This window comes from Microcaecilia unicolor, unplaced genomic scaffold, assembly GCF_901765095.1.
Source record: "Microcaecilia unicolor unplaced genomic scaffold, aMicUni1.1, whole genome shotgun sequence".
NCBI classification, from domain to species: domain Eukaryota; kingdom Metazoa; phylum Chordata; class Amphibia; order Gymnophiona; family Siphonopidae; genus Microcaecilia; species Microcaecilia unicolor.
This window is the reverse complement of record NW_021963571.1, coordinates 973,516-985,751: the sequence shown is the minus strand read 5'-3', so window position 1 is coordinate 985,751 and position 12,236 is coordinate 973,516. Positions and strand designations below refer to the sequence as shown.

The window sequence follows — 12,236 nt, the reverse complement described above, 5'->3', positions numbered from 1 at the left end:
AGGGATTCTCACTTTGTGCTTTCTCCCCTCTCTCAGCTGAAGGATCTGTCTGATCGATATATCAGTCACTATGAGTATCAGTATGGGAGACTCCTGCTGTACTTCGACAAGGTGAGCAAAGCACAGGTAACGCAGGCAGAGATCACTGTGTACAGAATAAGGGATCACAAATTAGAAATGGAAACATGCAGACGAATACTGAACTGGAGACCCCATGAGGAATTCGTTGCCAGAGAATGTGGTAAAGGCGGTTAGCTTAGCGGAGTTTAAAAAAGGGTTGGACGGCTTCCTAAAGGAAAAGTCCATAGACCGTTATTAAATGGACTTGGGGAAAATCCACTATTTCTGGGATAAGCAGTATAGAATGTTTTGTACTTTTTTGGGCTCTTGCCAGGTACTTGTGACCTGGATTGGCCACTGTTGGAAACAGGATGCTGGACTTGATGGACCTTCGGTCTGTCCCAGTATGGCAATACTTATGTACTTATGAGGCTAGTCTCTGTACGACCAGAGAAAGAGAAACAAATGCATTTCCTCCAGTACTGTGCAAAATCCAAAGATACTGGATTTGCACATTTCCCAGAGCTGAGAGAGAAAATCAAAGGTGTTCCATACAGGGGCATAGCCAGGCAACAGATTTTAGGTGGGCCTAGACAAGAAGTGGGTGGGCACCAAGTGTTCTCCCCCCCCCCCCCCCCCCCAAAAAAAAATATCTCAGCTAGCAGGAAAATGCTTCTTTCTACCTTGGCAGTCTGCAGCAGGCATGCGCTGAAAACTTAGCATGTGCAGGTGCCGGTATCACGGAGAATAGCGTTTTTGTTACCATCAGGGGCAAGTCTTCAGCTTGCGGAGCTTGGGCTCCGCACCAGCTGCCGCTAAACGTGTGCTACTGTTGGGTGGGCCTGAGCCCTAAATGGGTGGACCCCGGCCCACCCAGGCCCACCTGTGGCTACGCCACTGGTTCCACAAATGAAAGAGTGGGACAAACTCCCATCTGGGGAGAGAGAAGAAACGGCAGCTGGAGCAGCAAAACTTGTCATCTCCTGCCCCCAGGCCAGAACTGCGATCTGACCCAAGAGGAGACTGAGCAGCACCAGGACCTGGTGTCCGGCTAAGAAAGCTTTTGTCGACACTGAGATACAGGGAGATAAATACAGTGGGTGAGAGGCAAGCAGGTCCTTCCTCACATATGGGCCGATAATCAGAAGCAAACGCAGGCGCTAGAGGCTGTTAGCGCCATACTAGCGCCTGCGTTTGCTACTGCCCCGTGATCAGAGCCCCCGAGCGTGTGAAACAACGCGCTCGTGGGCTCTGAATGCAACTTGCGTGCAAATGGATGCTAAACCTATTCAGCCCCAATGATCAGCGACCAGAGTGCCAAAGATTGGCTTGCTGGCTGCGGCAAACCCTATGCCAGCTTGGAGCGGGCGTTAGGGTTTGCAGACCATTGGGAAGGAATGGTGAGCCCGGTCCAGCATGCATTTGCATGCTAGTAGGCCCCCATTCCCCCAATGCAGCAACCCCCTTCAGGAACGGACCCCCCCTAGCAACAGGGTGCTGGAGGTCAGGCAGACCTCCGGTCCCCCCAACCCCGCCCCCCCGACACAGGTTCAAGGGGGGGGGGGCTGGAGATCCGGTGGGTCTCCAGCCTCCCCTGACCCCCCCCCCCCCAGCATTGGTAAGGAGTCCCTGGTGGCCCAGTAGGCCGCAGTCAATCCCTCCTCCCCCCTACCTTGGGTTAGAGGAGGGAGGTAGCCTCCTTCCTCTTCCTTTGGCGCCGCCTGCAAAATGGTGGCGCCCAGCCCTGCCCAGTGTATCCTGGGATGCACTGGGCGGGGCTTCACACCATATAAGGAAGAAAGCAGACCTGTCAAACAAGTGCAGGAGGATTGCTCAGGCACAATCCTCCCACACTTCTATCCCATGATCAGAGAGAATTGCATGCTTAAATTTGCGTGCAATTATCTCTGATCATAAGTGCGGTAAAGCCCCGTGCTGTTCCCGCGCTATTTTTAGAGCATTATTTGGAACAGCGCGGGGCTTTTGATCATCTGCCTGATAATGAGTGAGAGGCAAGCAGGTCCTTCCTCAGATCAGGGTGGTGGTGATGAAATATCTCAACTTGCGATGGTCCAGGAGACCATCTCTAACCCCCTTTACCTCTCCTGATCAAACGTTGAACCCTGTCTCTTTGCTCCCTCCGGCTCCAGGTTCCAGTGGAACGAGACTGTATCTCCTTCGAAGCAATCCAGAAGGTTCCAATAGGCCTCCTCCAGCCGGCATCGGCCACCCTGTATGACTTCTATGATCCAGGTGAGCGGTCTCAATAAATTGTTCATCTTGGCTAGGGCATGGGCAACGTCTCATTTCCCCTTTAAGAGATAATTACCGTATTTTTCGGACTATAAGACGCACTTTTTTCCCCCAAAATTTGGGAGGAAAATGGGGGGTGCGTCTTATAGTCCGAAGGTAGCGTTTTTGGACCTCCGTCCCGTACTTACATGATTCCATGTTCCCTGGTGGTCTAGTGACGTCGGGGCAGGAAAGAGCCCCCTCTTTCCTGCCCATCGCGCTGCTCTCCGTGCTCCTCAATGCTTTCTGACGGTCTCGGCGAGATTCAAAATGGCCGCCGAGCCCTCTCGGCGGCCATTTTGAATCTTGCCGAGACCGTCAGAAAGCATTGAGGAGCACGGAGAGCAGCGCGATGGGCAGGAAAGAGGGGGCTCTTTCCTGCCCCGACGTCACTAGACCACCAGGGAACATGGAATCGTGTAAGTACGGGACGGAGGTCCAAAACTCGGACAAGACGCACCGGAGCACCTAGGTTTTAGAGGAGGGAAAAAGGAAAACATTTTTTTTTCCTATTTCCCTCCTCTAAAACCTAGGTGCGTCTTATGGTCCGGTGCGTCTTATAGTCCGAAAAATACGGTAATATCCCCAGGAACACGGATTGCACAAAAGACACATTTCCTTTAAGATGAATTAACAGAATTAGGAAAGGTTCAAAGAAGAGCGACCAAAATGATAGATGGGATGGAACTGCTCCCATATGGGGAAAGGCTAAAGAGGTTAGGGCTCTTCAGCTTGGAAAAGAGACAGCTGAGGGGGAATATGTCTGAGGTCTACAAAATCCTGAGTGGTGTAGAACGGTTAAAAGTGAATCAATTTTTCACTCTTTGAGTAGAGAGATGTGGTAACCGTGTTAGTCCACTTTTAAAGGTAATCAATAGAAATAGAATAAAATAAAACATGGCAAAGAAAATAAGATGATACCTTTTTTATTGGACTAACAATACATTTTTTGATTAGCTTTTGAAGGTAGCCGTCAGATCAGAAATAAGCAAATTTTGATAAGTAACAGCATATATAAGTGAAACATCAAAGTATTTCAGTGACAGTCTGAAAGGATGAGGGAGGGGTGGGTTAGGTGAGAGACAGGGAAGGCTGAGAGGATGAGGGACAGGGAGATATGCATGGGGAACAGAGGGTGACAGAGCAGTGCAATTTCATGGTTTATAATGGGCTAGAAAACCCAGATCTTTGTTAAGTCTTTGAAAAAGTACAAAGGAGACACTCAATAAAGCTACATGGAAATACTTTTAAAACAAGTAGGAGGAAATATTTTTTCACACAAAGACTAGTTAAGCTCTGGAACTCGCTGACGGAGGATGTGGTAACAGTGGTTAGAGTATCTGGGTTTAAAAAAGGTTTGGACAAGTTCCTGGAGGAAAAGTCCATAGTCTGCTATTGAGATAGACGTGGGGAAAACCACTGCTTGCCCTGGGATTGGTAGCATGGAATGGTGCTACTCTTTGGGGTTCTACATGGAACCTTGTTACTCTTTAGGATTCCGGAATCTTGCTATTCTTTGGGGTTCTACATGGAATGTTGCTACTAATTGGGATTCTGCCAAGTACTTGTGACCTGGATTGGCCACTGTTGGAAGCAGGATACTGGGTTGGATGGACCATTGGTCTGACCCAGTATGGCTATTCTTATGTTCTTATAGCTGAGAACTAGTGAAGCCAGGATTCAAATCCTACTTCTGCTGTTTGTGACCTTTGGCAAATCACTTAACCCTCCATTGTCTTAGGAAAAAAAATGTAGGTCCTTATTTATTAAGTTAAGATAATAATATGCGTTAAAAGGTAAACCAGTCAATATTCAGCGTGTGGCGGCCGGTACCACAGAGAGAATTAGCTGGATATGTCTGAGCAGTGTGGCATTGATCATCTGGTACTATCGGTTTTGTGCTAGCTGTCGGAGCTTATGCGGGTCCTGGATAAATATCAGCTGGGACTCGCATAACGATATCTGGCCAGGTCCTGACCCCCTCATGATTCCAATCCCCTTCCCCCCCCCCCCCACCCCATCCCCTCTCAAGATTGCGGCAGGCCTACCCGCCCAATCCCTGGAGGTCTAGTGGGAAATTGGCAGGGGCAATGCTTACTCGGTCCTGCCCGTCACGGCTGCCTCTTCAAAACAGCTGCTGCAACCTGTTGCCCGTTTAAATCATTTTCAATATCGACTGGAGAATTTTTTTTTTTACCACAAGACATTAAATAATAACGGGCTGTGAGGCATGCGAATGCATGCAAAGCAGCTCGTTATTATACCAAACGAATTAATGCAAGCTGCATTACTGATGGAAAGTTATTACCTCAAGAGGTATCGGTCACTTTCCTGCCTGGCAATTAAAAAGGAGGAGGGGCAAGTACTGGGCAGACTTCTACGGTCTATGCCCCAAAAATGGCAAGGAAAAATCAAGGTCAGGTATACACATAAAGTAGCACATATGAGTTTATCTTGTTGGGCAGACTAGATGGACCATACAGGTCTTTCTCTGTCGTCATCTACTATGTTACTATGTTCATAGGAGCCAACTTTTCAAAATGATTGGGGGGGGGGGGGGGGGTGTTGAAATTTTTTTTTTTTTACAGGTGGTGCATTCCCCCCTCCCCCCCCCCATCTCCTCTGAGTTCCTGGCCCCCCTCCCTCTCCTCCGAGTTCCAGGCCCTCCTTCCTCTCCTCCGAGTGCCAGTCTGAACCCCAGCCCGACCTCTTCCCCCACAACAGTCCTCCGTCCACTCCTCGCCTTCCTGACGCCCAGAATTGAAAACTCATCTTTCTTACCTCGGGTCCCGGCAGCAGTGAAAGTCGAGTGCAGGCTCGGCGCTTCAACCTTCCCTTCTTTCTCAGCTCTGGTCCTGCCCCTGTGGAATCAGGAAATGAGGGCGGGACCAGAGCTTGAGAGAGAAGTGAAGGTTGAAGCACCGAGCCTGCGCTCGCCTTTCACTGCTGCTGGACCCGAGGTAAGAAAGATGATTTTTAAACTTCCGGCGGGTTAAAATATTGGGCGTGCTCAAGCACCCATAGCACCCACGGAGTCAGCGCCTATGACTATGTTACCCCAGAACTCCTCCAATCCTTTTTTTGAATAAGGATTTTCCCCTGACCCCTCCATGCATCCCCCTAATACCTACAAGGGGTCTCCATTGTGGGAAGGCAGAAGCAATCCCCTAGCGTTCCTGCCCCAGTGCCTCTTTCAGTTAGAATGGTGGCCACATAGGAAGTCAGGCTGCCAAATAAAGGAACATTCTCTTTTTTGGTAGCCTGACTCCCTAGTGGCAGTACCACAAGTCTTTTGCGTAGGGGGTGTGAAGAAGCCACCGAGACGGGGGCACCCTGGGATCATTCCTGCTACTCTTGTTCACCAAGGATGCTCCCAGTAGGTGCCAGGGAAAGGTAAGGACGGTGAGGAAAACTGATCGGGGAGTTTGTGATGGAAATAAGAATCAAGGATGGCGGTAGGGTTACCAACTAGATCCCAATTCATCCGACAGGGTTGATCCAGCCCTGGCCTTACCCCATTGCAAGCAGGGATTTGTGGCAGAAGAGTAGCCAGGTTGAAGGTGCGGGGGGAGCAGAAAGCAGATTGCCAATGGCACCGGTGCATGTTTTAAATGCGACGGATCACGTAAAAATAGTCCGTTTGGGGGAGTGGCTGCTCCCATGGTGCCCCCCCCCCCCCCAGCTACGCCTCTGATGTGGTTCTGATTTCCCCGTTGGATTCCCTCAGAAAAGCCAGGCTACAAGTCCCAGCACGCATTGGGGTAAGCCCAAGACTGGATCGACCCTGTCAGGTGAATCGGGAGCTAGTTGGCAAGCCTAGATGGCGGTGGGTTCTGGGGTGGCTCTTATTGGGAATGGGATGCAGGCCACGTCCCCTTTAAGAGAGTAATGGTTTGTTCATGAGTGTAGATTGCTGTGGTGATATCGCTGTATGTATGAACTTGTTCTAATCTCTGTCCACAGACCAAAAGTGCACTGTGTCATACAGTGCCCCATCTAAGAGTAAGCTGGTCAGTGCTCTCTGCTCCGAGGAGGTCTGCCAGTGTGCGGAAGGTAAGATCCTTTGCCTCTGTAGACAGGAGGAGCATGTCAGCTCTAGGGGGCAGGGACTATGCTGAAGTGGGGGAGAGAGGGAGGAACCTCGCATCTGCCCCTTCCTCCAGGGTCATTACATTTGTCAGTTCTCTGAAGAAGGGATTCTGCTGAATGCCCCACCACCTGGGGTTGACCCTGGAAATCAAGCACCATAACCTTCCACATAATCTAGTATAGGTTTTTCTTTTCTGAAGGCCCCTGCCCACACAAGAGGAAGACAGTAGAAGTTAACAAGAAAGACACAGACCCGCGACTGCACCATGCCTGCTACAGCCCCCGGGTTAAATATGGTAAGGAACAGCATGCGAGCAACGTTTTCCCACGCCTGACCCATCATTCTCCTGTTTTACGCCTGTCTCTGGTGTCTGTCGGCAGGGTACAAGGTGATGGTGACAGCATCGGCAGAGAAGGACGCTTTCATGGTGTATGAAGGACGTATCAGCACTGTCCTTCAATACAGTACGTAACCACTGTCAAGACAGAGTTCACAAGGGCCCGGCTAATGCCAGACTGAGTGCCGTCTGGGGACAGGGCCAGCCAGGAAGTGTCTGAGCACTATAGGCCTCAGACACAGGAGGAACGAGAGAATTTACACACATATATAAACACACAAAACCTCACATATACACTTTTTTCTTACATGCTCATCATTTGTCATTTATTAATTTGATATACCGCCTCTTTCGTGCACGAGTCAAGGCAGTTTATAGGAAAATTCTAAAATATAACAGAAAACATAGTAAAAAGCTTATGAAAGGAACATCATGTATAAGCAAAGGTTTAAATAAACACACAGTTTGACCCTCCCCCCCCCACACTCAACTCTCACTCATTAAACTACAGACACTCAAACATCATAAAACACACTCACATTATATTTCATAACCCCCCACATACACACAAAACCACACCCACACAAGCATCATAAAAATCACACAAACACACACACATATTAAACCACAAACACACACACACACACACACACACACACACACCATAAAACACATACACAAACATCATAAAACACACACACATATCATAACCTCCCCCCACATAAAAACATCATAAAATGACACACACACAAACAAAATCCACAAACATATACACAAGCATCATAAAACCACACATACACAAACATCACAAAATCACACACACACACATACATCATAAAACCACACACATATCCCAGAAAGGTAGCACTGCTTTGTGGCTCTGATGTATTCTGTTTCTCTCCTCTGTCTTTGTGCCTCAGCAAAAGATGAAACGGTGACAGAAGGAGCCACTCGGTACTTTATTAAGCGCAAAGCCTGCAAGATGGATCTAGAGACGGGGAAAGAGTATCTGATCATGGGAGAGGATGGGGACACGTACGACCCCAGTGGCAAGTGAGTACAGCAACACACCTGCCCAGGCTCCTGCACTACTCAACAGCACCCAAAACTTTGGATGTGTTTCATTCCCTCCTCGCTTCTGAGCTACTGCACTTTAGCAACAGAGTCCAAAGCTCAGGATGTGTTTTGTTCCCTTGTTTTGCTCTCTTGCTTGTTCCCAGGTTCATTCATTCCAGCAGCAGGAAACAAAGCTAAAGATATTTCATTCCCTCTCTGCCCCAGGCTATTGCAATTTGCAACAGAGTCCAATGCTCAGGATGTGTTTCATTCTTTTCTGCTTCCTTACTCATTCCCAAGCTCCTGCACTGTGGCAATTGAATCCAAAGCTCAGGATGTGTTTCATCCCCTTTGTACTCCCTTGCATCCTCCCAAGCTCTTTCACTGCATTAACAGAAAACAAAGCCGAGAATGTTTCATTCCCTCCTTGACCCCTCACTTTCTCTAGGGCAATAGAGTCAAGCTCAGGATCTGTTTCATTCCTTCCCACTCCCAGGCTTCTGCAATGTGGCAACAGAATCCAAAGCTCAGGATGTGTTTCTTTTCCTCCATGCCCCTCCTGTCTCCTACAGGCTGCAGTACCTCCTACAGTCTACCTCATGGGTCGAGGAACTGCTGGACGAAAACAAATGTAAGAGCACCCGACTCCGAAATGTGTGTTTACAGGCCAAGGAATTCATGGAGAGCTACCAAAACAATGGTTGCATGGTGTAAATCCCCAGATGCACCCTCTCCCTTTTCTCTTTGTTCCCTGCTCTGCTGTTATGTCTCATCTATATAATAAAAGACATTATTTGACTGTGTCTTCGCTTTCTCTGTGTACAAATATTATTATTAGAAATGTACACACAGCTGGTGTCACCCATACGTTCATAAATAGAAAAATATGATATAAAAAACAAGTGGACAGCCTGTGATTCCACAGATGGGATAGTTTCTTAGCTGTGATGAGTTCTGAGGATCCTCAGCCTTGGAAGAGTGAGGGGTAAAACCGGGGACAGGCCCAGAGGATGCTCAGTGTTGGGGCATCAAGTGAGAAAGCTGGGTACAGACCATCCTCAGTGGTAGAGGACTGAGGGATAAACATCATAAAACCACACACAAACACACAATAAATCCATACAAACACACACACACACACACACACACACACACACACAAAACACTCACAAACGTTATACAATCACATAAGGCAGGGCTCAGAGCGTTTTCAGTGGTGGAAGAGTGAAGGATACACATCATAAAACCACACACACAAACACCCACCATAAAAACAACACATACATACACACCAGAGATGCCAAGTTACCTAGTTCCAGGCTGGAAACTTTTTGGCCAATCCTAGTTTTGAACTTAACGTCCCAAAGCTGTGTGAGATTTGTAATGTCTGATCCTGCCCATTGCAATCAGGGCTGTGAGTCTACAATGCACTATAAAGACGGTCAGGAATCCAGAACTGTCCCAACATCTCCAAGCTGGAACTGGGTAACTTGGCATCTCTGACACACACGCACATACATCATAAAACCACGCATACACACACACACATAACCACACGCATACACACATACATCATAGAACTATACAGAGAATCTTTAGTCAATTTAAAACAAATCGGAGAAAATTTTTCTTCACCCAACGTGTAATTAAACTCTGGAATTTATTGCCGGAAAATGTGGTGAAGGCGGTTAGCTTAGCAGAGTTTAAAAAGGGGTTGGACGGTTTCCTAAAGGACAAGTCCATAAACCGCTACTAAACGGACTTTGAAAAATCCAAAATCCCAGGAATAACATGTATAGAATGTTTGTACGTTTGGGAAGCTTGCCAGGTGCCCTTGGCCTGGATTGGCCGCTGTCTTGGACAAGATGCTGGGCTTGATGGACCCTTGGTCTTTTCCCAGTATGGCATTACTTATATGTACTTAGTGGTGGAGGAATGAGGTATAAATAAATAAAGCCACACATACATACACACACACATACAACATAAAATCACATACATACATATTGCAGCAATTATAAAACCACACAGGGCAGGGCAGAGAGCATCCTCAGTGGTGGTGAGGGATACAGTCTGATACAAGCACAGAGGATCCTCAGCAAGGTGGGAGTGAGGGATAATGCCTGGGATGGGCACAGAGCTCCCAAATCCTGACAGTGGGGGTTATTTATTTATTGCATTTGTATCCCGCATTTTCCCACCTATTTGCAGGTTCAATGTGGCTTACAAAATCCCGTTATGGCATCGCCATACCAGGGTGAAAGATACAATTGGTGTTACAAAGAGACCAAGGATGACAAAATGAAGATCAGCAAACAGTTATAGAAAGAAGACATTCAGAATATAGGTGGAGTGGTGATGTGTTGTAGTTAAGCTATTGATCCTTGTGGTAGGCCTTGTTGAAGAGATAGGTCTTCAGAGATTTGCGAAAGTTAATTATTTTGTGAGTTGTTTTTAAGTTACGAGGTAGTGCGTTCCACAGCTGCGTGCTCATGTAGGAAAAGCTGGTCGCATGTGTTAGTCTGTATTTTAATCCTTTACAGCTGGGGAAGTGTAGATTAAGAAATGTGCGGGAAGATCTTTTAGCATTTCTGGGTGGTAGGTCAACGAGGTCTAGCATGTAGGTCAGGGCATCTCCGTGAATGATTTTGTGAACTATAGTGCAGACCTTGAATGCGATACGTTCTTTAAGTGGGACTGGGAGCCAGTGTAATTTTTCTCTTAGGGGTTTTGCACTTTCATATTTTGTTTTTCCAAATATGAGTCTGGCTGCGGTGTTCTGGGCTGTTTGAAGTTTCTTGATGGTCTGCTCTTTACAGCCAGCGTAGAGTGCATTGCAGTAGTCTAGGTGACTCAGCACCATTGACTGTACCAGGTTGCGAAAAATGGCCCTTGGGAAGAAGATTTTACTCTTTTGAGTTTCCACATGGAGTGGAACATCTTCTTAGTTGTATTCTTCACGTGGCTTTCAAGTGTGAGATTTCGATCAATGGTAACTCGAGAATTTTCAGAGTGTTTGAAACGGGAAGGGAAAGGTTTGGTGTGGTTATGGTGGTGAATTTGCTTGTGTTATGTTGTGAAGTGAGTATAAGACATTGTGTTTTTTCTGTGTTAAGTTTTAGTTGAAATGCATCCGCCCAAGAATGCATGATTTGGAAGCTTTGGTTGATATCATTGGTGATTTCCTTTAGATCATGTTTGAACGGGATGTAGATCGTGACGTAATCTGCATATATGTATGGATTGAGGTTTTGATTGGATAGTAATTTGGCTAGAGGTGTCATCATTAGGTTGAATAGGGTTGGTGAGAGGGGAGATCCTTGGGGGACTCCACGTTCAGGTATCCATGGGGCTGATGTAATCGCGTTAGCTATCACTTGGTATGATCTTGTGGTCAGGAATCCTCTGAACCAGTTAAGAACGTTACTTCCAACTCCAAAGTATTCTAGCATGTGTAGTAATATTCCATGGTCGACCATGTCGAAGGCACTGGACATGTCAAATTGTAAGAGAAGTATGTTGTTGCCAGTTGCAATTGCTTGTTTAAATTTATTCAGTAAAGTAACTAGTACTGTTTCGGTGCTATGGTTAGACCGAAATCCTGATTTAGACTCGTGAAGGATTGAGAATTTATTTAGGTAGTTAGTGACTTCGTCACTATGCCTTCCATAAGTTTGGTTATCAGCGGGATGGATGCTACTGGGCGATAGTTGGATAGGTCACTAGTACTTTTCTTTACGTCTTTAGGTAAAGGGGTAAGTAGAATGTTTCCTTTATCCTTTGGGAACAGACCATTTTGTAGCATATAGTTCAGGTGCATCGTGAGGTCTGTTTTGAGTTGTTGGGGGGGGCGAATATTATAAGATTATTAGGGCATATGTCTAATTTGCAGTGAGACTTGGCGTATCTTTCGAGCATTTGGGAGATGTTATCATTCGAGAGTGTGTCGAAGTTGGTCCATGATCGGTCAGCTGGATGTTCACCAGGGATTGGGTCTAGACATGCAAGGAGCTTTGCGTAATCGCTTGTGTTGATAGGTATCTTGAGTCGTAGCTTTACAATTTTCTCTTTGAAGTAATTTGCAAGATTGTCTGCTGATGGGGTGTCTATGTTATTAGAAGTAACCGGTGTGGTATTTAGTAGTTTTGAAAGGTAAAGCCTGGAAGGGACACAAAGGATCCTCAGAAGCGGAGAAGTGAGAGGTAACAAGAGTGCAGAAAGACACTGGAGCACAAAGTTCAGGCTGTGTTTTATATCTGTAGTTGATGTCCCTGTGTATAAAAAGTTCAGGGCAGCGTTAACGTTGCACCTCTGTGTCTGTAGGCTGATTGCAGGTTTTCACTGTTGCAAGACAACGACACATTCTCCTTACCTTTCTGTTTTCATTTCACACTTCTTATT

The 12,236-nt window shown here is 46.9% G+C and overlaps 1 protein-coding gene across 1 annotated transcript in view; it reads left to right on the top strand.

The window, feature by feature from the left end:
- Positions 1 to 8,549, top strand: part of LOC115459431 (complement C4-like) — a 64,690-nt gene extending 56,141 nt beyond the window's left edge. The window contains exons 35-41 of the mRNA XM_030189255.1: positions 37 to 111; positions 2,211 to 2,313; positions 6,316 to 6,405; positions 6,642 to 6,737; positions 6,823 to 6,906; positions 7,700 to 7,832; positions 8,408 to 8,549. Of these exons, the coding sequence (XP_030045115.1) occupies positions 37 to 111; positions 2,211 to 2,313; positions 6,316 to 6,405; positions 6,642 to 6,737; positions 6,823 to 6,906; positions 7,700 to 7,832; positions 8,408 to 8,549 (723 nt within the window). The remainder of the gene's footprint in view (positions 1 to 36; positions 112 to 2,210; positions 2,314 to 6,315; positions 6,406 to 6,641; positions 6,738 to 6,822; positions 6,907 to 7,699; positions 7,833 to 8,407) is intronic.
- Positions 8,550 to 12,236: the final 3,687 nt, after the last annotated feature.